At 40.3% G+C, this 26,728-nt stretch overlaps 1 protein-coding gene across 2 annotated transcripts in view; it reads left to right on the top strand.

Annotated features, from left to right (window-relative positions):
* Necab1 (N-terminal EF-hand calcium binding protein 1) overlaps window positions 1-26,728 on the top strand; it is a 197,560-nt gene that overhangs the window by 166,064 nt on the left and 4,768 nt on the right. For both annotated transcript variants that reach the window (XM_006538234.1, NM_178617.4), the window contains 5 exons: window positions 5,510-5,586; window positions 8,555-8,608; window positions 17,723-17,835; window positions 23,656-23,733; window positions 25,824-25,915. In XM_006538234.1, the coding sequence (XP_006538297.1) occupies window positions 5,510-5,586; window positions 8,555-8,608; window positions 17,723-17,835; window positions 23,656-23,733; window positions 25,824-25,915 (414 nt within the window). The remainder of the gene's footprint in view (window positions 1-5,509; window positions 5,587-8,554; window positions 8,609-17,722; window positions 17,836-23,655; window positions 23,734-25,823; window positions 25,916-26,728) is intronic.

Below are 26,728 nucleotides of genomic sequence, written 5' to 3'. Positions count from 1 at the left end.
AACAGAAAACATGGACACTAAGAGAAGTTATGAAACAAATGGATTTAATAGATATCTACAGAACATTTTATCCTAAAACAAAAGCACTACATGGTACCTCCTTTAAAATTGACCATACAATTGGTCACAAAAGAGGACTCAACAGATACAAAAATATTGAAATTATCCCATGCATCCTATCTGATCACCATGGACTAAGGCTGATCTTCAATAACAACATAAATAATAGAAAGCCAACATTCATGTGGAAACTGAACAACACTCTACTCAATGATTCCTAGGTCAGGGATGAAATAAAGAAAGAAATTAAAGATGTTTTAGAGTTTAATGAAAATGAAGCCACAACATACCCAAACTTATGGGACACAATGAAGGCAGTCCTAAGAGGAAAACTCATAGCTCTGAGTGCCTCCAAAAAGAAACTAGAGAGAGCATACACTAGCAGCCTGATAGCACAGCTAGAAGCTCTAGAACTAAAGGAAGTAAATTCACCCAAGAGGAGTAGACTGCAGGAAATAATAAAACTCAGAGGCAAAATCAACCAAGTGGAAACAAAAAGAACTATTCAAAGAATCAACCAAACCAGGAGCTGGTTCTTTGACAAGATAGATAAACCCTTAGCCAGACTAACTAGAGGGCACAGGGACATTATCCTAATTAACAAAATCAAAAATGAAAAAGGAGACATAACAACAGAACCTGAGGAAATCCAAAACATCATCAGATCGTACTACAAAAGACTCCACTTAACAAATCTAGAAAACCTGGTTGAAATGGACAACTTCCTAGACAAATACCAGGAACCAAAGTTAAATCAGGATCAGATTAACGATCTAAATAGTCCCATTTCCCCTAAAGAAATAGAAGCAGTCATCAATAGTCTCCCAACCAAAATAAGCCCAGGACCAGATGGGTTTAGTGCAGAGATTTATCAGATCTTCAAAGAAGACATAATTCAAACTCTTCTCAAACAATTCCACAAAATAGAAACAGAAGGTACTCTACCGAATTCATTCTATGAAGCCACAATTACTCTGATACCTAAACCAAACAAAGATCCAACAAAGAAAGAGAACTTCAGACCAATTTCCCTTATGAATATCGATGCAAAAATACTCAATAAAATCCTCTCGAATCCAAGAACCCATCAAAACGATCATCCATCATGACCAAGTAGGCTTCATCCCAGGGATGCAGGGATGGTTTAATATACGGAAAGCCATCAACATAATCCACTATACAACAAACTCAATGCAAAAACCACATGTTCATCTCATTAGATGCTGAGAAAGCATTTGACAAAATCCAACACCCCTTCATGATAAAAGTCTTGGAAAGATCAGGATTCAAGGCCCATACTTAAACATAATAAAAGCAATCTACAGCAAACCAGTAGCCAACATCAAACTAAATGAAGAGAAACTCAAAGCAATCCCACTAAAATCAGGGACTGGACAAGACTGCCCACTTTCTCCCTACCTATTCAATATAGTACTTGAAGTTCTAGCAAGAGCAATTCGACAACAAAAGGAGATCAAGGGGATACAAATTGGCAAGGAAGAAGTCAAACTATCACTATTTGCAGATGATATGATAGTATATATAAGTGACCCCAAAAAATCCAGCAGAGAACTCCCAAATCTGATAAACAGCTTCAGTGCAGTAGCTGGATATAAAGTTAACTCATACAAATCAATGGCCTTTCTCTACACAAAGGATAAACAGGATAAGAAAGAAATTAGGGAAACAACACCCTTCACAATAGTCACAAATAATATAAAATACTTTGGTGTGACTCTAAGGAAGTGAAAAATCTGTATGATACAAACTTCAAGTCTCTGAAGAAAGAAATTAAAGAAGATCTCAGAAGATGGAAAGATATCCCATGCTAATGGATTGTCAGGATTAACATATTAAAATGGCTACCCTGCCAAAAGCAAACTACAGATTCAATGCAATCCCCATCAAAATTCCAACTCAATTCTTCACTGAGTTAGAAAGGGCAATTTGCAAATTTATCTGGAATAACAAAAAACCTAGGAGAGCAAAAACTATTCTCAACAATAAAAGAACCTCTGGTGGAATCACCATGCCAGACCTAAAGCTGTACTACAGAGCAATTGTGATTAAAAACTGCATGGTACTGGTACAGTGACAGACAGGTAGATCAATGGAATACAATTGAAGACCCAGAAATGAACCTATGGTCACTTGATCTTTGACAAGGGAGCTAAAGTCATCCAGTGGAAAAACGACAGCATTCTCAACAAATGGTACTGACACACTTTTCAGTTATCATGTAGACGAATGAGAATGGATCCATTCTTATCTCCTTGTACAAAGCTCAAGTCTAAGTGGATCAAAGACCTCCACATAAGGCCAGAGACACTGAAATTAATAGAGGAGAGTGTGGGGAAAAGCCTCGAAGATATGGGCACAGGGGAAAAAAATTCCTAAACAGAACAGAAATGGCTTGTGCTGTAAGGTCAAGAATTGACAAATATGACCTCTTAAAATTGCAAAGCTTCTGTAAGGCAAAAGACACTGTCAATAAGACAAAATAGCCACCAACATATTGGGAAAGAATTTTTATCAATCCTAAATCTGATAGGGAACTAATATCCAATATGTACAAAGAGCTCAAGAAGCTGGACTCCAGAAATTCAAATAACCCTATTAAAAAATGGGGTACAGAGCTAAACAAAGAATTCTCAACTGAGGAGTACCGAATGGATGAGAAGCACCTGAAAAAATGTTCAATATCCTTAATCATCAGGGAAATGCAAATCAAAACAACCTTGAGATTCCACCTCACACCAGTCAGAATGGCTAAGATCAAAAATTCAGGTGACAGCAGATGCTGGTGAGGATGTGGAGAAAGAAGAACACTCCTCCATTGCTGTTGGGATTGCAAGCTTGTACAACCACTCTGGAAGTCGGTCTGGCGGTTCCTCAGAAAATTGGACATGGTACTACCGGAGGATCCTGCAATACCTCTCCTGGGCATATACCCAGAAGATGTTCCAACTAGTAAGAAAGAAACATGCTCCACTATGTTCATAGCAGCCTTATTTATAATAGCCAGAAGCTGGAAAGAACCCAGATGTCCCTCAACAGAGGAATGGATACAGAAAATGAGGTACATTTACACAATGGAGTACTACTCAGCTATTAAAAACAATGAATTTATAAAATTCTTGGGCAAATGGATGTATCTGGAGGATATCATCCTGAGTGATGTAACCCAATCACAAAAGAAGTCATTAGATATGCACTCACTGATAAGTGGATATTAGCCTAGAAACTTAGAACACCCAAGATACAAATTGCAAAACACAAGAAAATCAAGAAGAGGGAAGACCAACATGTGGATACTTCATTCCTCCTTAGAATAGGGAACAAAATACCCATGGAAGGAGTTACAGAGACAAACTTTGGAGCTAAGACGAAAGGATGGACTAACCAGAGGCTACCTCACCCGGGGATCCATCCCATAATCAGCCACCAAACCCAGACACTATTGCATATGCCAGCAAGATTTTCGTGAAGAGACCCTGATATAGCTGTCTCATATGAGGCCATGTCAGTGCCTGGCAAATACAGAAGTGGATGCTCACAGTCACCTATTGGATTGAACACAGGGCCTCCAATGGAGGAGGTAGAGAAAGCACCCAAGGAGCTGAAGGGGTCCACAACCCTATAGGTGGAACAACAATATGAACTAACCAGTACCCCCAGAACTCATGTCTCTAGCTGCATATGTAGCAGAAGATGGCCTAGTCAGCCATCATTGGGAAGAGAAGCCCCTTGGTATTGCAAACTTTATATGCCCCAGTACAGGGGAATGCCAGGGCCAAGAAGTGGGAGTGGGTGTGTAGGGGAGCAAGGTGGGCGGGGAGGTTATAGGGAACTTTCAGGATAGCATTTGAAATGTAAATAAAGAAAATATCTAATAAAAAAAGAAGCTAGGATGCCCATTTAAAGTCTCAGACCATTATAACTTCTTTTACCTCTTTCTATAAAAATAGTTACAATGATATTAAAAGCAGAGTTTATACAATGTTTAAAGTGGAATTTTCTTTATAGTCCAGAGAATGATCTATAACAGCTATATTTTGGATTTCAAATGAATGAGCTTATCACGTAAATTACCAACCAAAGTAAAAGAATAAGGAGAGAGAAGGGAGGGGGAGAGAAGAGACAGAGATGAAGGTGCGGAGAGGGTAAGCGAGAGAGTATTATTAAAATAAGATCTTAAAACCTCCTACAGAAACTGACTGAGGAAGCCCTGTAAAGGCAGCCAGCTGGGTTTGCTCAGGGATCGCCCCAGCAGAGTATCCCCCTTTGGTGAGGCTTCCAAGAAAAAGAACAAATAGCAACCTCTAAAGATGAGGTCATCAGGCTGGAAAGCTGAGGCAGTCAAGAGTTCACAATTGAACTTTCTCTTCATGGATATGCTGAAGTTCTGTGTCTGAAGTTCTCGCTTCTCTTTTTCACTACAGGCACTTGTATATCATGGGGAAAACAATAATAGCACTTGCTGGCAATGCTTTACCTGCTAGCACCTCTCTGGGGCATAATGTGTTTACACTTGAGTTGTTCTGTTATTCTAGTTCCTCCCTGCTGCAAAGTTAGAGAGCCTGCTCATCCCCAGTCAAGGAGCCTTGGAGGACACTTTGAGACAAACATGCTTGGGGCTGAAATGAGGAGGGAGGGCAATCCTACTGCTAAAGCCACTTCTCAGTGAGCTGAAACAGCACATGGCATTTTACCTGTGTAACATATATTACGTGGTAGCAGACATGCAGATCTGTATCTGTGTACATATATATCTACATTTATACATATTTCCATATGAAGTAAATATGCATACAAAATCCATAGGTAGATAGATAGATAGATAGATAGATAGATAGATAGATAGATAGATAGATAGATAGATAGACTAAATTTCATATACATAAATATAGAATATAGAACAGGCTCTAGTTTGCTAAGCCGTGACTAAAGGGTCCATGTATTCCCAGGTTAGTCAGTGGGAAAGGGAACGCCAGCTACCTTGCTATAACCTTGTTACCTTGTAATAACACTACTTTTGCATCACAGCTCCAAATCAAAGGACTGATTTTATCTGTTCCTGCCTTACAGATGAGTTTAGAATCAGGACTTTCTTTCTTTTCCCGAAGAAAAGTGTCTTACCAGATTGTAAAGAAGGGCTCAGCAAAATCTGTTCTCTCAAGCGTCACAGGGCAGTATGGTACACAGTACTTTAAAAAAAAAAAAAGAAAAGAAAGACACTTTTTAAAAGAGCAGGAAAGGCTTGTAAATGAAGCAGTGATGCAGCGATTTCTGAGAGTTGGGTACTTAGAAATCACTCGTGGGATATATTTTTGGGGATGTGTTTAAAAGTCGGTGGCACTGCATTCTTCCTTCAGGGTGGAAGGATAGGTAACCAAGCACTTGGCATTCTTAAAAATTTAACGTTCTGCCTTTGTGATTTCTTGCCAAGCATTGTTAGAAGAAGACAACCAGTGGATGACCCAGATAAACAGACTCCAGAAATTAATTGATAGACTGGAAAAGAAGGTAAGTTTTCTCTCTCTTTCTCTCTCTCTCTCTCCCTCCCTCTCTCTCTCTCTCTCTCTACCTCCCTCCCTCTCTCTCTTTTCTCTCCCTTCCTCCCTCCCTCCCTTCCTTCCTTTCCCCCTCTCTCCTGATCCAGTTTCCTCACTTCCTGAATATCCATCCATGGCTTCCCCATGGATAGAATAGTGTTCAATGTCTGACTCTGTGGATGTCTGATTGGTAGCTACAAGGCCTTGTTTTCTGATTGGTTATTTGATTGCTTGTTAAAATAAATAGGAAAGCTCAATTACATTTAAAATAAGGTCCAGGTCTGCTAATTAAATGAACTCTCTGGATTATGCTTGAATGATGCTAATCAATCTCATAAAGATATACAAGTGAAGTCTTGCAAATCTTTAATTTAGGGACCAGGGTTATTCTTTGCTCAACTTCTAGAGATTAACATACTAACTGATAGTTTTAGTGTTAAGCCTTCCTAGTAGGCAAGAATATGGTGAAGACATCTTTGGAGCTCCATTGTATGTTCCTAAGTAGTATATCATTTTGGTTTGGTTTGGTTTGGTTTGGTTTGGTTTGGTTTGGTTTGGTTTGGTTTGGTTTGGTTTGGTTTGGTTTTCGAGACGTGGTTTCTCAATGTAGCCCTTGACTTACTTTATAGGTCAGGTCTTACAGCTAGCACCAGGAAGATGAAAACTCGAGGCCTAAAGATGGACAAGGTTGCTGGAAACAATGTTCTCTCTGTACAAGAATAGCCAAGTCATAGGGAACCAACCTTGGATAGCTCCAGTCTTTCAGCTAGTGCATCTTAGTTGACATTGGTCTCCTACTGTAGCGAGCGAACACATGAACTATGAACATGTCACAAGTCAACTTTCCTCTTTCCTTTTACGATAACTGAATTGTCAGCTGAGACTAAAAGAAAACTAGTGCCATGAATATTAGTTTTCTTATGTTGGAAGTCCTGGAAATAGATAAGGGTTCCTGTGTTAAATAAGTTTAGATTCTTTTGTAGAACAAATATCTCTTTTTGAAGTGGTTTTGAAGTTCCAAGAAAAACTGTCTCTTCTTGATATATGAAATGTGTACAGTTTTTTTTTTTCTGAAATGGTTTAAACTTTAGTAATACCTTTCTTCCTGTTTTAAATCAAAGTATTGTCACATCCTTTTCTTTCCTGGACTTTTGTCTCTCTCTCTCTCCTCCTATGAAATGGTTTTATTGTAAGAGCAGCATCCAAGAGACTTGCTGAAAGCCTGGGCCTCCGGCTGTGTGGTGCTCAGCGTGAGCTGCCTTAACGAGTGGTGGAGCAGTATGGGTTCCGTTTTCTTGTGTGACTTATTCTGTACTGTGCTGAATTAGGTTTCCAGAGAAAACTATCCAATTGCCAAGCCGTGGCTAAGTGCATGCCATTTCACCGCTGACTCCCTTGTTTCCTGTGGTTGTTAGCCTTGGGTTTGATCTCCCTGTTAAAAGGAAGTGTACCTGAGGCAGAGCATACATCACCCCCCCCATCTCCTAAGTATTTGTGATAATCCTTCCTAGCCTATAAACTAAACATAATTCCATTCAAGGAGTTGGAGGTTAATAATATTTGTGATTCCTACCAGTTTTTCAGGTTTGGTTCTGTCCCTCCTTGCCTTCATGAGTAATAGTGGATAATGAATGGAATGTGCTGAGGTTTCATGCTATGCTTGAATCTATACAAAATACCTTCAGGGCCAGAGGTAGGGGAGTGGCTTTTGGTGTAAATGTTCACCATGCAAGGATGAGAGCCTCAGTTCAAATACCCAGAGTCATGGGTGCCAGGAAAACTCATCTGGAACGCCATCAGTCACTCTTTAATTGGGCAGTGGCTACCTACTGTGTGCCTAGCAGCATCTGGTGATAGCAGTCCAGAAATACTTATACAGGCAAATCTATCTGGTCTCTAAAAAGACACACAAAAATATGTGAAAGAATCTAAGAAACAAAAAGATCAGATCACGAACTTCAGCTGAACTCCAGAAATCAGCAATGCTAGTGGATGGAAAGGTTACATACTTAAAGAAAGTGGTCTGAGAGAGTCTGTGTAAAGGATGCCACATCAAAACTGGGTGTGAAAAACATACACTATAGAGTGCATGTGACTGTACACACATGTGTGCACACACAGACACAGAGAGAGACAGAGAGACAGAGAGAGAGACAGAGAGAGAGAGATTTTTATTGGATATTGTCTTTATTTACATTTCAAATGTTATCGCCTTTCCTGGTTCTCCCACCCTGGAAACCCCTTACCCCCTCCCTCCTCCCCCTGCTTCTATGAGTGTCTTCTCCCACCCACTCACCGACTCCCGCCTCTCCAACCTGGCATTCCCCTGCACTAGGGCATCAAACCTTCACAGGACCAAGGGCCTCTCTTCCCATTGATGCCCAACAAGGCCATCTTTGAGAGAGAAAATTTTGAGTTTAAATAAAAATCTTTATTGTATTTTAACAAATATTAGTAGTATTTTTCATTTACTTTTCAATTCACCAATTTTAGTAAAGAAAAACTTGTGCTGGAATATTAAAAAATATTTACAATAGACAAATATCTATAATGACCTTCCAAGGAAGGGAAAGATATGATAACACAATAAAGGCAGTCTATCTGTTAAGCTTGTCATGCTAGCTTTATTCCTCCTCTGAATGCATTTCTAGTCTGCCTCCCTCCAATCTTCGATGGCATCAATGAGGTGAACAGAAGTAACAACTTGGACATATCATAAATACCTCCTTAGAATTGACTTTTAATTATGATACAGTATCTCTTTACTAGAACAGCTCAATTTTTAAAATGAGAATTGGTTCATCTCCTTTCAAATAACAAAGTTCTTTGGGCTTGATATTAGCTATGAAACATAGCTACCATATGGTCTTATGCTGATTGATTTTGTTATATAATTGGCATCTTTTCTTTTTCTCTGCCTTTACATCCTCTGACTGAAGGATCTGAAACTTGAACCCCTGGAAGAAGAAATTATTGAAGAGAACACTAAACCTGTGAGTGATTTCCATCTCAAATTTCCAGAAACACTTTGAAGACAAAACTTACTTTCCTCAAAATCTATACTTCAGTGATAAGTTGAAACATAACTAACGAAGAGACACATTTCACTTCTTCTAGATTTACCATGGCATTTATTATCACATGTATCACGTGTTGCTTCCAATAAGAATGAAAATTTCATGGCACACAGAAAACATTAAAATAAATTCACCATTAGTTACTAGTTACTAAACTCCGGGAACACAGCACATATAGAGATTTTCGAATAATCTCAGCAATTTTCCAAATTAGCTCTTTTGCTCTTTGCTTAAAGGTCTTATTCATTTTGCTTGGCTAACATGGATTTGTGGGGACTGAATGTTTCACAGAACGCACCAGTTGCCCATGTGAATGAACTTGTCACGTACAAGGTGCAAAATGGAGTTTTTATACACATTTGAGATAGTGAGTTATTGCATCATTGAATATGACGGGCAGAGAACGATACCATTCAGATGTTATCATAAAGGCATTTTGTAAACACCACTAGGTTGATTGCGGTAAAGACCTAATGAAACCTTGTCATGTATATCACCGTAGGTCAAGCATTTAGTTTAAATCTGGGGGTCTGTGAAATACTAAGAGATCAAATCACTGGCCTTCAAGATAGCCACATGGGGGTATACTATCATTAACCTCATTTCATAGATGAACAAAGTAAGGTGCAAAGAGATTTAAGTTTACAGCCGAACTACATAAGTCCAATACTGAACTTACACTCACACTCGACGTGCTATTAACACTATCAATGCAGTATCTCTTGGTTTTCTTGATGTAACTAAGCAGCAGATTCCGACAATAATCACACCAGGCAATAGGTCTCACGTGGGAGGTTTGTTAAAAGGAGGGGAGAAGGGGACACAGAGGCTGCCTCTAGGAGGAGAAAAGGAAGAAGGGATAGGGGGAGGGAAATGCGCCGTTTTAATTGGGCAGCGAGGCACATGCTCAGGAGGATATGCGACAGGAGAGCCAATGGGAATGTGTAGAGTCTGGGAAGCTAGTGGTGAGATGTCTTATCACCAAGTCCCTCGAGGCTGGCCAGGAATGTGCCTGACTGCTAACAGTGTCACGGGGTCCCCCTGGACTGGCCTAGGAGGTGCCTGAATACTAGCATTTCGCACCAATGCAGTAGAGGTGCTTACTGCTAGCAAGGCTGCGGATTAGCGGGTGGTTTTTGTTTGTTTGTTTGTTTGTTCGTGAAATTTTTCCATCATGAGAATCGATTAGAGTATTCAGCAGGCTTATTCAAACATAGAAAATCTGGACATTATTGTATCTAACTTTCTGAGCACTGAACCATTACATTATGATAAATCCAAGATGTGTTATCTATCTATCTACCTATCTATCTACCTACCTATCTATCTATCTATCTATCTATCTATCTATCTATCTATCTATCTATCCTAAAACCCATTTTCCCCCATCATTACAAAGTAAGAGAAGTAAGATATTACAGACAAAATCTTTAATTTACTGCTCTAGTTGGTAGTAAGAACATGGGAAAGAAGGGCTAAAACTGAAGCAGACTAAAGTCTCATCCAAAAGCCAAGTATATTCAGAGCATCAAGCAATTTATATACTCTGAAAAATATCAGAGTCAAATGAGTAAAGTGTGCAATCACAAGAACAAGCTTCAAGGGGCAAAAACATGTTTTTTCCATAGAGACATAAGTATAAAGACAGCTGAAGTAAGCTCACTCCTGCCTGCTATACAGAGGGGAGAAGAAAAGCACATCCAAGAATTGTTCTGTGATTTGGAAAAACTGAGGTCTCGAGACTCTTGTGCTGTTTTCTTGTTTGTTGTTGTTGTTTACAAGCACTCAAAATTCTCAGATGATTTCATTCTTGAGACTATATATTCACCCTCGATTTTATGATGCAAGCAGCACCATTTCCATCTTATGTATCAAAAGTTAAGACGAACAAATGACTTGTTTAAGGACCCATAGCCAGTAAGAGTGAAGCCAATTCAAAAGATACTTATACTACTTGCTCTTGAGAAATAAAGAAGAGAGGGCAAGACAGCAGAAACCAAGGAAAACTTCACACCTGTCCAGTACTAGAGTTTTAGGGGGTACCGCAAATCTAGAATGAGTATAGATTTCATTAGAGAAAATTCACTAACAGTCACTTGCTAAAAGCAAAAGTATCCTTCATTATAATCAGCCCACCAAAAACAAAAAGCTGAAGGACCGGACCATCTATTTATCAGTCTGATGAAAAGGGCCAGCAATACACTTGTAAATACTATTTGTCAGAAAGCAGATGGGAAAGAAACAGTTCTTTAAATTAGAATCAGTAATTTGATAAAGGATATTATAGAAAAGTATACATCTTCATAAAAAATGATCTAATATACGGGAACAAAAACTAAAAGCCAAAGGAGATAGCAAACACCGAAAACAAAAATAAAAAAAGTAAAAAAATAAAGCCTTCTAAATCTACATGTTCAAAACTCACATGAATGCACAGAGATTGAAGCAGCATTCACAGGGCCTGCACCAGTCTGTACCAGGTTCTCCTTGCTTATACTATGGCTTCCAGTTCAACATTTTAAATGGAATTTCTAAGAATGTGAATAAGCAGGTCTCTGGTTTGTTCCTTCCTTTGGACACTTTTCCTTCTGTTTGTCTTGTCCAACTCCAATATGATAGTTTTTTTGTTTTATCTTATTACATTTTATTTTGTCATATTTTATTATTATCATCTCTTAGAAAATTGTTTTCTACTGAGAGACAGAAAGGGGGTGAATTCAGATGGGAAAGGAGGTGGGGAGGAACTGGAAGGAGTGGAGGGGAACTAATCAGGAGATGTTATGTGATTTATAAAAGAAAAACTATGTTCAGTAAAAGGAAAAAAAAGAAAGGTGGAAATAAAGATGTAGTTACAATGTAAAAGAAGAGACTTCTGAGGACATACACCAGGAACAATTGTGATGAGTAGGTCAGCTGAATAGGCAACAGATGTGGATTCTAAGTGTCACCTAAGTAACCATAACTTGAAACAATAGCCACAACTTTATGGGTAGGGAATTTAGGTGGGATCAGTGGCATGGGTCTTGGGACTCCGTAGCTTCGTATAGATGTCTAAGGCCAGTGGCGCATCAGCTTCGCTGGTATTGGACAAGCCATTCACACATACAGAGGTTCAGAGCTGCTCCTTGTGGGCTTAGTTCACAGTATACCATCTATTTTTATGCAGTAAGTTGTTTTGAAATTGGACCTTCCCCATTTGTTTACGTAGCTCTGCAGTTCTTAACCTATAGGTCGTCACCCCTGTGCAGGATCACCTATCAAATATCTACGTTATGATTTATAACAGGAGCAAAATTTCAGTTATGAAGTTGCAATGAAATAATCCTATGGTTGAAGGTCACCACAACATGAGGAACTGTATTAAAGGACCACAGCATTAGAAAGGCTGAGAACCGCTGCTCTCGTCTGTAGCTGTGGTCACACAAGATCACATTCGAGTAGTTGCAACAGGAACACATGCATAAAGCCTGAAATATTCGCTGTGCGTTTACAGAAAACCTTTACAGGTCTTGTTCACATGGCAATCTCAGGGACAAGAGAGAGGAAAAAGATGAAACTAATGGTTCCTTGCATCCTTATTTGACATTGTAATGCAGCCACCTCTACAGCATTCAGTTAGCCAAAGCCAGTTAGAAAGCTCAACCAGGTCCGTGATGAGGGAAACAAAACCTGGAAACTTTGTGGGAAGCAAAAAAAGTTACATTCCAGGGGCCTGTAGTTCTGGAGTAGTGAAGGTCTTTGGCCGATTCCAGTGTTCATCCTACTGCATCATGTAAGCACTGCTTTCAAACAGAAAGTATTCTAGAGAAACAGGTGCATGCAGGTCTAGAGTTCACACCTATAGCTAAGATAGCCCCTGAGAGATGACTGACACAGCAAGACTTGCAGATGTCTATGAAGGAACATATCCATCTCCATGTAGTCGGAAATAATTCTATTGCATTTTAACATTAAAGCAATTTCCTGGGAGAGCCATACAAAGAGCTGAGAGTCCATCCAAAATCTTGGGAGATAGTCACAGGTTTGTTTCCTCTCTTTCTTGATCTCTGACCCAGAAAGTTGGATTGTTGAACTCAAGATGGCTATTACAGGAAAAATGGATCAATTCCATAAGATTGTTCCAATACTATTTTTTAAATGTTGTTTTTCCAGTATAAAGTCCACACAGTGATTCAGGGCCCATATTCTTTCATCCCTTGTTCCCAAGATAGGTTTTCCTCCTACCAACAGAAAAAAGAAATAAACAAACAAAACGAAAAATATGATGGCTCATATCCTTCATAGCTTTAAGCTCAAATGTGGTACCTAGGAATTCTGTTTGAATCTTTCAATTAAAAAAAAAAAGGCAACAAGTGATTGTACCTAAGTGCAGGGGAAGGTGTTACTGAAAGTCTCAGAGTCTGCCTGGAAAACAAGGAATGAGCACTGAGGGTCGACCATCTAATCTGCATGGGCACCTCATTTAGAACAACATATGCAGACCTGTGAGCGCCCGACTCGCCAGCAAGAACGACGCCACAATAGGATCCTTCTGCACACGTTTATTGGGAGAGCATTGACTGCATAGGCGAAAGACCCTGAGCCCAGAAATGGTGCTGCTTATATAGGCCTAGGAGTGACGTGTCCATACCTGATTGGTTATGCTACCAGTACCTCATTAACATGCATCGGGCCAGGCAGTGACTCGGCAAAAAAACTCTTATGCACATGCGCACATTGGTTGTTTACCCATAATCATGGGTGGTGGCCAGTGGTAGCCAGCGCCATCTTGTAATGGCGTTTGCGGCTTCCCACACAGACCTCTCTTACAAGGGATCCTCCAAAGCTCTCTATAGTTACTGCCTGGTTTAAATATGCTTAGCTCATGGGAAGTGGCACCATTAGGAGGTGTGGCCTTGTTGGAGTAGATGTGGCCTTATAGGAGGAAGGGTGCCACTGTGTAGGGCAAGCCTTAAGGGTTGTTTTTGTTTTTGTTTTTGTTTTGTTTGGAAAATGCCCAGTGTGGAAGACATCCTCCTCTGCTTGCCTGCAGAAGACAGTCTCCTGCTGGCTACCTTCGAATCAAGATATGGAACTCTCAGCTCCTTCTCCAGCATCATGTCTGCCTGCAGGTTGCCATGCTTCTTGCTATGATGATAGTGGACTGAACCTCTGAAACTCTAAGCTAGCCCAAATTAAATATTTGCCTTTAAAAGAGTTGCCTTGGTCATAGTGTCTCTTCACAGCAATAAAACTCTAATTATGACAATGCCTTAGCTCACAATCTGAGATCTATGCATATTATTAAGTCCTCTTTGTTAGGAATTGTTCTATGGAGGTCTGACAAACATGAGCTGTAGATAAAGTGAACTAAAAGGAAATAGAGAGACAGAAAGACAAAGACAGAAAGGCAGAGATCAAACTGGGCCATAAAGGCATAAATGGGGTGGGTGGATGAGAAGCACGCGTCCTTCACTGCTTGATTGCAACAATGAATTCAAGCTGAGAGACACCTTTCAACTAGGAAATTCTATGATTAGACACTGAGTCTCAGTTCCTGGAATAGCCTTGCAGCCCAATTGTTTCTGTGAAAAATGTTTTCCTGGATCATTAACCTCTGTGATCATCTGTAAAAGCCAACTGAAGAGCATCCCCTTCCTGGGGAACTGGGCTGGAATATACTATTCATAGCCTGTTGAGTGTTCCTATATTCTTGTCCACAATGTATTGTCAAATGTAGTTCTAACAGCAAAACAGCTGAAGAGTTTAATAAGTCATTGTCAATGCAATGCTGTTTCTCAAGAATCTGTTAGACTTCTTAACAACTTATATATAGTTAACTTCATGTGTGCACTAGTATCATTAGTCTTATTATTTTGCTAAGTCATTTAAAGACAAGAAGTGGTGTGTGTGTGTGTGTGTGTGTGTGTGTGTGTGTGTGTGTGCATGTGGCACTGGGGATTGAGCTAGGATTTGTGCATGCTAGGCCAGTGCTCTACTATGAAACATAGCCCTAGAAGTCAGTCTTTATCCATCACTGCAACTCAGAACTCAGCATGTAGTATTTACTAACATAAAATTAAAAAGCATATGTTGGTATGCTAGTTACTGCTGGGAAGACACACTATGACCTAGTCAACTTTTATAAAAGAAAGCATTTAATTGGGGGCTTGCTTACAGTTTCAGAGTCTTATTCCATTATCATCATGGCGGGGAGACTGGCTGCATGCATCGCAGCATACGTGGTGCTGAAGCAGTAGCTGAGAACTATGTCCTGATCTGCATGTCAGTCAAGAGGGTGGGGGGAGAAGGAGAGAGGCAGGGAGGGGCGAGGCTGATTGGTCAAAGCTCTTCCCCAGTGACATACTTCCTCCAACAATGTCACACACTATTTCAGTAAAGACACATTTTCTAACCCTAATTCTGTCAAAGAGGACCACTTCCCTTGGTGACGTTGTATGAGCCTAGGGGCAATTCTTATTCAAACCACCACAAGTATAGTTTCTACAATGCAATCAGTGTTTGACAAATAATAGCTATTTAACAAGCACTGAGAAATTGAATGGAATAGGGAACAGAAGATCAGGGGTTGAACTGTAGTCTCTATGCTACATGATTATCAGTATTGGACAAGTTTTGCTTGTATTCCATATAATTCTGGTGAGTTGTCTTTTAAATTTGATCTTGCATTTTTGTGAGGCTATGTTCATACTTTCTGAATTTTTCTCTCAATCCTGAGACCTATACTTCCATGAAAGGCACACAGGCAGAGCTCTAGGGAAGTCTTTAAACTGAAATTGTTATAATGGTAATGAGATTTGTTGGGGAAAGCAGTTAGTACCCAACCCATTGTGAACTATTAAATGGGTGTATTTAGCAAAATTTTTTGTTGCTGTGGCAAAATATTTGACAAAAGCAACTTAAGGAATAGTAAGAAAGACCTTACTGTTTAGTTGGCCTTTGAAGGTATACTGCACCATAGCAGAGAAGTAAGCAGCAGGACGTGGAGGTGGCTGGTTATATTGTGTCCACATCAGGAAGCAGAGACTAAATGTTGGTGCTCAGCTTGCTTTCACCTTATTCAGAACAGGACCACAGCTCAGAGAATGATGCCCACTACAGTTAAGCTAAGTCATTCCAGCTAAGTTAACCCAATACAGAAACTCCTTCACTGACCGTTTGTCTCTTAGGTGATTCTAGATCTGGTCAAGTTATTGGTATCAAACATCACAAAGGGTTACGGCATTCTGAATAGCACATGTTGTAAATGGGCAAAATATGATAGCCTATTGAGGTTTGGTCTCTTGCTGTATACTATAATGTTAAATACTGGCCCTCAAGGTCTGGTGGCTCTCAGGAACAAGGAGATCCTCACATAAACCAAGTGATGCTGTGTAACTGTTGTAGCCCCTGAATTACTGATGCTATCTCTCTGTGGTTAATTGCCCTGCTTCTTGGAAGCCTCACCAAAGAGACTCCAATGTTGTAGACAGTTTGCCTCTGCATATTTTCCCACAGAAGCCCTGCCCCTTCTGTGGCAAGCACAGTATGCAGGCAGCTGGTTTCTGCACTGTGTCCCCCTGCAGCAAACCCAGGGCTCCCTCCCTGTCTCTAGCCACTCTGAGGAAACCCAGCCCAGGCTAGGATGACACTGCCCATAAACCCCCCTTAATAAAACACCCAGCGGAGCCAGATGCTAGCTTGAGCTGGCCTCCCTGCCTCTGTGAATCTAGCCCTCCCTCTGAGAGCTCTCCAGGTGCTTGTCTTTGAGACCTTTAGAGAAATAAATTCAAAGAAGATTAAGGCCCCACGTTTAAATCATGGAGAAAAGGTAATCAGAGGTCACAGATAGTTAATGCCCAGCCATAAAATTAGTCCCTGATAACCCCACAACAGACACCGATTTATCCCCCTCCCAGCTTCAGTTCTGTCCCACCAAATGATTACAGCCCTCCACTCCCCTTTTCCCAGAGAATTCAGGGGATTCCTAACTATACTGTATATAAACCCAATGTTTTACAGACTCAGCATCGCATGCCTGCATTTACCCTGTGAGTGTGGGGCATGTGATCTAAGTCAAGACTTGAAACACTAAAAAGACTTTTGCAAGTTGCAGTTGAATTCACAATTCTTGGGCTCAGTCTGGGTTTCCCATGGACTCAGGGCATAACATAACCTTGCTCCCCAAGTTATCCCTGATTGGTCAATAAAGATGCCTACAGCCCATAACTGGACAGAAGAGAAGTAGGTAGGACTTCAGTTCCCAGGCCTGGAGTCTGAGGCAGGACCACTCTGACTGAGGAAGAGAAGGTGGAAAGAGAAGAAGATGCCATGTGGTAAGGGATCCTAAGAACTGTCCATGAGGGCTGGCCAGTTGGAATAAGTAGCCCAAGCCGAACATGGCAAGTCATATCTTGGGTTTATTTACAGGGAAGTAGACAAAATAGCCATGGAGGGTTAAAAGCTGCCCAGCACTAGTGCCGTTAAAGCTTATTGTAAATATGAGTTTTGTGTCTTTTATGTGGGAACTGAATTATCTAAGGCAGATTAGAAACCCCCCAATTAATATTAATATTTGCCACAATACCTTTTAAATCACTGGTGAAGCATTAGAAATGCATCAGTAAGCTCACATTCTTAAAAAGCAAATTTGTAGTAACCGCCCATTATCTGGTGTCACAAAATATCCAAGAAACTGAGCTATGCAGAGACCCATAGAAGTTCTCTTTAAAACTTAGCAGCTTTGGGGCAGTGGCAACGACTGCCCCATCAAATGCACTTCGGGAAGTTTTAAGATGCTGGTGCCTATGTTCTGCTACCTCTGCCCCACAGAGAGGTGATGCTGAAATCTCCTGGGTGATTCTAATTGGCTGTCTTGCTTTGAAAGAGGATCTGTCTCTCGCAAAGGGCACTTTGTTTAGCTTCCGTTGCTACATAGTTTCAGGCTTCTGTATCACTTCGGGTAGGGAATAGTTGCATCTTTCCCGGTTAAGTTTCTGGCTGGCAGTCCTGTGGGTGCCTGTGAGACAATAACCTCCCTTTCCTCCTCAGCACATCATGCTTGTGCAGCGCCAGATGTCTGTGACAGAAGAGGATCTGGAAGAATTCCAGCTTGCTCTGAAGCACTATGTGGAGAGTGCTTCAGCTCAAAGTGGATGCCTGCGGTGAGTGCTCATATGCAAGCCAGCCCCTCCCCCACTGCCAGCCTTTCACCCTTGGCAAAAGTGGGAGGTTTGATGGGGGTGGGGGGAGGTTCCAGAGCATTCTTCAGTATGAGGTTTTAGCTAGAGCAATAAGACAATTAAAGGAGATCAAGGGGATACAAATTGGAGAAGAAGAACTCAAAAGTATCACTAGTTGCAGATAATATGATAGCGTATACACAAGTGACCCCAAAACTTCCACCAGAGAAAAATTATCAAGCTGATAAACACCTTCTGTAAAGTGGCCGGACACAAAATTAACTCAGAAAAACCAGTAGCCTTCCTTTATATAGGCATTTTCAAATCCTCCTGTTAAATTCTGCGGAGCCATCCAGCCATCTAGGTTATGACATTTGCAGAGTTTAGCAGGATATTTTGTTTGATCCTTGAACCAGCGTTGATTTAATCATTTGGCACACCGAGGGAAATAAAATGGAAATAAACTGTGAATGAGGAAGGTTTCAAATAGATCGAAATTTCCCCCTTCTGCACACAGCAACCAGCACTCGTTGAAAATCATCTTTGTAGAGAAGGCTTTCACTCATGGGGGTCTGGCTTTGATTGCCCTGTGGACTAATGATCATTTCTGCCATTGTGGAAATAGAAGGGCTCTCCAAAATTATGCTCTCAGACCATGATTATTTCACAGAAGCAGCGGCAGCATTTATTTTCTCTCTTCACTTCATAGCTTCCTCTCAGCTGTTATGTAAAGAGTAATAGAACATGCTAAACTGCATCTGTAGTTTCTTGATATGACTGGTCCCGTAAATCAGTATGTGCATCATTTTCCACAAACAATGGTAGAATTCCTGCCATGGGAACTCTACAGTGCCCCTCCAAGGCATATCCTGTCGAATGCTAGCTCTTTGTCTAGACACGGAATCCCATATACACGGTCATCTGTCCATAATCCAGCAGTATGTGTTGCTTCTTAACATGCCTCAGACCTGGCCAGGCTGCTCCTTAAATATCCACTCAGCTGCTCTCTCATGCTGTCAGACATCCACAGCACAGGCCCAAACTCACCTGTTTTCAGAAAACTTCCACAACATATACCCCTTCCTGTGAAATTATTTCAACTGCATTCCCTAATGGTCTTTAAACATTAGCAGATGTGTGTTTGTGTGATGTACAACTGTCTTCATAGAAACACATGTATTATGTCTGTGTTCTGCTCTTCTTCCTGGTGGTTAATTAATTTTTTATTTATGGTGAAACCTACTTATCAGGTCTTGGGAAAAAAGCTAGAAGGAAACGGGAATTAAAGCCAGGGATACACAGCCTTGTGTCTTGGGCAATCTCACTGACTGCAAACCTCAACTTTCATCATCAAGAACCTCATGAAGGCAGACATGCTCACACCGGCCTGTGGTCCCAGCTCCTTGAGACAGGAAGATAACGCAATGAGGCATTGCCGAAGTGACAGAATGAGTTCAAGTCCAACCTGGGCAATTTTAGTGAGACTTTCTCTCAAACACAGAAAGAATTATGAATGTACTACAGAGGTAGAACTTGACTAGCATGTATTAGCCTTTGGATTCAATCCTTAGTACACACACACACACACACACACACACACACACACACACACGTCTCATGAAATGTTTATATGTAACGTTTATGTGTGAACTACCCAACAGTATCTTCCATCCACTGAGGAATGAAATGTGAGCTGCAGTCACCAATGCCTTCTTCCTGGCTGCTCTCCCATCTCTGCAGTATGAGCATCACTAACTCCTCACAACTTCCCAGTGTGGCCTCTGTAACAGACACTAGGAAAGGCTGCACTTCCTTGATTGCTATTCTACTTTGTGTCAGGGTCATAAAAGCACAAATAAAAGCATTTTACTCTTGGAAGAATTAGAGATTTGCCAAGGCAGGGGTGTATGTAGTTTTTCAAAGCCTACTCATTTAAAAATAAAACTGCTTCAAAAATACAGAAAGGCACCTATGCAATTGAAGAAGGTTGAACTCAGTAAATGCTTTTTGAACTGACAAAGATAGAAAGAAGAAAAGTCTATGCCAAATTCCCATGCTGGTTAGATGTTTTATATTCATTAAAAAGGTACAAAAGTTTTCAAGATTCTGAAACACTATTTTCAAATGCTGTGGAACCTGGGTGCAAATAGCCCCAGAAGAGAAGGAACCTGCTGTGGGTGGGTCAGAGAGTTAGAAAATCTGTGATGCTTGGTGCAAACCATGCGGAATCAGGAAGAACTGTCCCTGCTGTGCATGGAGGCGAGGAGAGGAGAGAATCCATTTCCTGAAGGATAGACGTGCAGCCTTGCCTTTTCCTTCAAACACCGCTGTGTTTCTTAGTGGACTTCATGCACTTCATGCAGATTCTGCAGCTAATTTCGTTTGCAGGGGTCGTCAGGATGTATACAGATGTAATGAGTGTCAGAAAACGACCACACGGGTGGAACACCTGTGGAAGAGACATTGCCCATTTAATTCAGTTTTTTCAGATGTATAAGTGAATCAGTTATGTTCTCTATGTGTTGTTGAATCATCAAATGCCACTAATGTCAGCCATTGGGATCCTGTGTACCCTCCACAGCTGCCTAGTGCTGAGTCGGTGAAGCGCTATGAATTAGCAAGGATTCATCTCCCATAGTGCTTAGCCAAGCCTCACCACACAAGACGAAGAGTGCTGCCATGGGGTGAAGCCTTAGAAGATTAGCAATTTTGCATCAATTTTCTTATTTAGTTTTCACGGGAATCATTACAGGCATATATTGCACCCAGCTTAGACAAAAAAAAAAAAAAAAACAGGGCTCTGGTGCATTAAAAAACTTGCTCAAGATTCACTCAAAACTGCGTGTTTAATCTTTCTCATCTGTACTTAAAAATAGTTGAATTATCTTTGTGACTAACTGGGGGTTGAGTACAAACACAAGATCCTTCAAGTTCCAGTAATATCAGTAATAATCTTGTTAGACTCAGGCAACTGAATTAGAACTTGTTCTGAGTATTCACCAAGAAAGTAGAAGTCCGAGGACAGACAGAGGCTGGGCCAATTGGGTCTTTAAAGACTGGTGAGGGCTAACAAGGTGGCTCAGGGTGTGAAGGTGCTTGCCATCAAGCCCAATGGCCTGAGTTCAATGAGATCTATGTGATGAAAGAAGAGAACTGACTTCCACAGCTTATCTCTGACTTCCGCACACCCATCCTGTATGCACGCTGGTACACACACACACACACACACACACACACACACACACACACACACTTGGAGAAAAACTCAGGCAGATCATTCATGTGAGTTGCTATATAATGATATATCATTATATGCTGCGCACTTTCTGTGCAATTACAAATGTTCAGCAGATTTTGTAAGAGAGCAGCAGTGGGATAAATGGATAGACAATGTGCTCTTAGAATAGTCCTCAACACGAGACAGGAAATAGCTCCTGCCTTCAAATGCTTCTTATGATCAAACATTGGAAACAGAATCCCTACTCATTAAGGTAGTGGGCAAATCAAATCATATTCTTGTCCTAAAATTCGCTAGTTTTTGTTTTTGTTTTTGTTTTTGTTTTGTTTTTTTCCCATTGGAGCTAAGTGATCTCTGAGGCTCTCAGCTGCAAAATTCCTTTGGATGTGGTCATATTTCCAATGCCAGGGGCCTAGGAACCATGTCTGGATTACATGCCAAGACTCGATCTTGAGATACCCTTAAGAACTAATGGGGTGCACTGAAGTATTATTAATCACTAATCTGTAAGGATAAGATAAACTATGGTAACTAAACCCAGACCTCTGTTTGTAGAAATGTGGGGTGCCTCTCCTGTTACTTCTTTTTCCCACTAGTTTGGCCCTGTGGGTTAAGCAGGGCAGGCACTCAGAGAAGAAAGAAAGCCAAGAGTAAGAGGGCCTCCTCTCCATTCCTCATACAACCATTTCACAGAGGGGTAAACTGAGATTGAGTAACGGGTTAAAGGTGGCACACTTGATGAGAGGTAGTTCTGTTAAGACATTCTTTACCCCATCACCCTATAATATCCTTCCTACCTAATCCTCAGTCTTTCACAAGCTTGGGTATTGTGCTAATGTGAATTTCACTGGGAGGGCAAGGCTGAGAATCAAACACCTGCTACACTAGTGCTCTACCAATGACATATGTCTTCAGTGCTTGCTTATTTGAGGGATACCACACCAGCTAGCCAAGGCTAGACTCCAACTTAAGATCCTCCTGCATCTGTCTTTCAAATGCTGGAATTACTAAGTTTATAGGCCTTTCTGTGCTAGTCCAGAAAATGTAATATTTTTATAGCACAATTACTGGGCTTTTAATATAATGAGTAATATCAATAATTAGTTTGCAAGAGGCAATTAATGATGACCTGAAATATTAGGGTGGATGTTTTAATCTTTATCCTAAAAAAGTAGAGTTGAAATTTGCCCGATATACTATTAGGTTCTATTTGAGCATTAGGGACACCTTCAAGACACTGAATAAGCTATCAGTTCTCGTCCCAGATAAACATATATAAGCACAGTAGTTTTCAGGCCACTGCAGAGGCTTATGGGAAAAGTCACAAAGCTTACCGTGAACTCCTGGGGTCAGAAAATTACAAACTCTCTGATGTACTAAACTATTACCATATAGCAAACACTTATTCAGAAAAATCTTAAGTTGAACTGGCAACATTAGCACATCATACCCAAGGGACCAAATTATATTTTAAAAAAAAAACAGTATTACAAGAATAAGGGAAAGAAAATATCTTTTAAGCATACTCCACACTGCCATGAGCAGGATCTTTTAAAACTAAAATAGATTTCAATTCCGTTCGTGAAGTTACTGCCACCTGGTGGTCACAAATAGGTAAATCCTAAATCTGCATTAATTTCATCGGTAGAGTCTTAAATATACTTTGAAACATTAGACTAAGAAAGATGTCATTGAGTTTTACATGCATCTCAGGTCTGTTTCTTCTTACACAAGCTCATGACCCTCATGGCCACGTCCCTCTGTCGCGCTGTTCTGATGTTGATGTGGATCGTCCTCATCTGTGTTCTTGCTTGTTTAACTTTTCTCTAGGCTTTATATGACAGCTGCCCTCTATTACACTCTACACGGCCATGAGCAGGACAGTTTTAAAAACGAAGAATTTTTAGTAAATTTTGGCATGAGAGATGTTTAGTAACATTTTCAAATGGGGGACTGTAAAGATGCTCAGTGGATCACTAGCTGCTCTTCTAGAGGACTCTGGTGAATATTTGAAATATTCACGTGGTGGCTCACAACTCTTACCCTCATTTCAGGGAAATATGATATCCTTTTCTGACCTCCATGGGCACCAGGAATGAAAATGGTGCACAGATATATATAAAACACAAAATACACAACTAGGAACTTTGAATAAGTGTTCAAAGATATTAATCTAAAACTGTATGCCAAAATAGATACCCTGAGCTATTCAGTTCTTGATAAAGCCGTTTACTATTCTTCCTGGCTCAGGCCACTTTGTTTCTTATACATATAGGTAACATTGTTGTATACTACATATACAGATGAGAAATTTTGGTTGTGTGAGTGTAGTGTGTCATGGGTATGTGTGTCAGCGAATGTGTGGGCACACATGTACACCCTGGAGGCCTGAGGCTGTTGGAAGTCTTCCTTGGTTGGTCTCCACATTCTTCATTGAGGCAAACTTAGACAGCTTGCCATGAAGATCTTTCGAGTTGGTATTTCTACTTTGCCCCGAGTCATCTCCCCTACGCCTCTGTCTGCTTCTGTAACTTCCAAGGCCCAATCATGCCTTTCTATTGCAGTATCTCTATACAGAAGCTCTCAAACGAATCTCGCTACATGATTTATGAGTTCTGGGAGAACAGCAGTGTGTGGAACCGGTAAGTTCCGAGGAAAAAATTACTTGTTTTCTGTTGGGGGTGGTGGCAATGTACACGATGAAGCGTTTAGACTGTTGGAAAAGATTTATTTGGTGCTAGAGATGAACCAAGGACTTAAGCGTGCTGAGTAAGCACTCCATCACTGTTACATCCCAGAAGCCCTGTAAGTTTATGCTCTGAAATGAAGTCCATTCAGTTGCCCAGGACGATCTTGCACTTACTCTATAACCCAGTCATGTCTTGAATTTGAAATGCTTTAGCCAGAATTCCAGACCTGCACCACCAGGTCTGAGGTGTTTACTTCATCTTAAAACTTGCCTTCCTTGTTACAATAAATCCTACAGTTGTCAGAATTTATTTCATACTGATCCCACCTTAAGTATTTGCATTTTACTGATGCTCTTGGTGAAACAGAATTCAACAAGTGTGGTGGTTTGAATAAATGCCCACCCCATAGACTTATGGTTTGAATGCTTGGATCATAGGAGTGGCACTATTAGCGGATGTGGTGCTGGAGAAAGTGTGTCACTGTGGGGGCAGGTTTTGAGGTCTCATATGCTCAAGCTACATCCAGTGTGACAGAAAGGCTCCTGCTGCCTGTGGGTCAAAATGTAGAACTCTCAGCTCCTTCTACAGTACCATGTCTGTCTGCATGCCACCATGTTAATAATGAACAAAACCTCAGAACTGCAAGCCAGCCCCATTTAAAAGTTTTCCGTTATAAGAGTTGCCATGATCATGGTGTCTGTTCACAGCAATAGAAGCCTTAACACACGAGGGCCGTGGGTGTTAAGGAGGATAAGTGATTGGGCATCATGCTTCATGAACTATATCATTTTGCTCTGTGAATATCATTCTGCTTCATTTAAACTATACACAGTGGTCAATATGTTTTTAATGTCCTTAAAACATTACCAAAAAAATACAAAAAGGAATAAAAGACATTGGAAAAAGTTACAAACCAACTTTGAGAGGAAAAATGTAAAAAAAAAATTTTTTTTTTATAAAGTGTGGAAAATCATGCTATGTTTTAAAAAAATAAAATAAAAAGGTGGCAGAAAGCACATGGGTGCATAGAGCGTGCTCCAGGGTAGTGACAGGAGCTAACATAGTTCAAACTGAGGGCAGGGGGTAGTTTATAGTGTTTTGTACTTAGTGATTGTTTCATGATCTCCCACACTTTAATCAATGGTGTTTTCTTTCCTGTTCCTTTCTTGACAATTTGGAGAGAGGAAGAAATATGTTACTGTCTTTTGTCCTTAATGACTATGTTTCTAGCTACAATAAACCTAATATTGGTAGCTGTTGGTCATCACAATTTATTTAAGTGTAACTCAACTCCTATACTTAAAAGTATTCCAGTGCTGTACTATGTCACAATCTAGTAAATTTACTAACAAATATGCAATTTTAAATATGACATGAAGGAACTTTTTATTCTATTACATAAACAGTTCCTGGTGATTTTAGGTAGCACAGAAAATATAACTCTCACTATCAGTGTTTGGAAGTGCTAAATATAGTAATAAAGGTAAGAGAAGTCTGGGAAGTTCAACTGATTTGTATTTCATCTTACATTGTTTTTTGTGGCTTCAAGGGGCAGTCCAGGGACGCAGCAGAGTGCTTGCCTGGTGAGAAATAATTGGCACTCACTGTGTAGTAATGAAGACACAGTCAGTACCAACTATAGCACTTCAGGCAGGGACCCTGACAGCAACTCCAAGCATTCTGGCCTTGTTAAAGATAGTTTAAATCCCACCTCATTCTCCAATCATGGAAAATTTACAGTTCCTGTTCTTTACATATGAACATATCAAGTTGCTTTTCATTTGTCCATTTCTCCTGGGATTTAGCCTACCTCCCAATGTAGCATGTCTAATATGCTTATCCTAAATGCCTTTCATTTAAATTTTGTGACAATTACTACTCTGTAGATTCTACTAAAGTTAAATAAGCATCAAGAGCAGACTATATCTGGGCATTTAGTTCAAACCACTCCAAATCTTGACATCAGGTTGGATTTGATCTCTGCTGTACTCTACCTAGGAAGGTTTAAATACGTGCAGCTTTAACCTGCAATCATTTTGCAGCCACCTCCAGACGAATTACAGCAAGACGTTCCAAAGAAGCAACGTGGATTTCTTGGAAACTCCAGAGCTCACATCTACCATGCTAGTTCCTGGTAACTATCCTGGAGCGTGCTCCATGCTTCTATGTGCTTTGCTGCCACCACTGCCCTGTCTTATAAGACAGCATGATCTCCCACACTTAATCAGTGGTGTTTTCTGTCCTGTTCCTTCATTTTCAATTTGAGGAGGGGAAAGAAATATTTTATTGTCTTTTGTCCTTAATGACTTTTTGTTTGTAGCTACATTAAACCTAGTGCTAGTAGTTAGTTGGTCACCACAATTTTAGTAAAATCTAAGTCAACCTATATACATAAAAAAGTATTCAAATGCTTTCTTATTACAATCTAGTATGCTGAATGCAATTTGAAATAAGTGATCATAGAATTATGTTAGAAAAGTTCATTATAATAGTTATGAAAATGATGTTTGTAAGTGGGAGAAAGAACAGGAGGAGACATGTTTGGAATGAGATTGTCTTATAAATCTGGGAAAAGCGTAAGATTGCTGAGAAAGTTCACCTGCTGCCTACCCACTGACTCAGTCACTAACTAAGCATATATTTACTGAGTACGATTGAGAGCTTGACCGTGGGGCTCCTGGGATACTTAAGCTAGCTATTGGCACTGCTGGGATCCTCTTCTGACTGAGCATTTTGCTAGGAGCTAACTAACTACAGAGTAAAAACATAGTCTCTAAGGATAAAGGCTGTCTATCCAGTTTAAAATATATGTACATATATACATGTACATATATACATATATATGTATATATATCCAGTTTAAACATATGTCTATATGTTTTTATATGTGTGGAAATATATACATATTTACAAAAAGCACACATTTACATAAAATAAAACACAGTTC

This window comes from Mus musculus, chromosome 4, assembly GCF_000001635.26.
Source record: "Mus musculus strain C57BL/6J chromosome 4, GRCm38.p6 C57BL/6J".
Lineage (NCBI taxonomy): Eukaryota > Metazoa > Chordata > Mammalia > Rodentia > Muridae > Mus > Mus musculus.
This window is presented reverse-complemented; position numbering and strand designations above follow the sequence as displayed.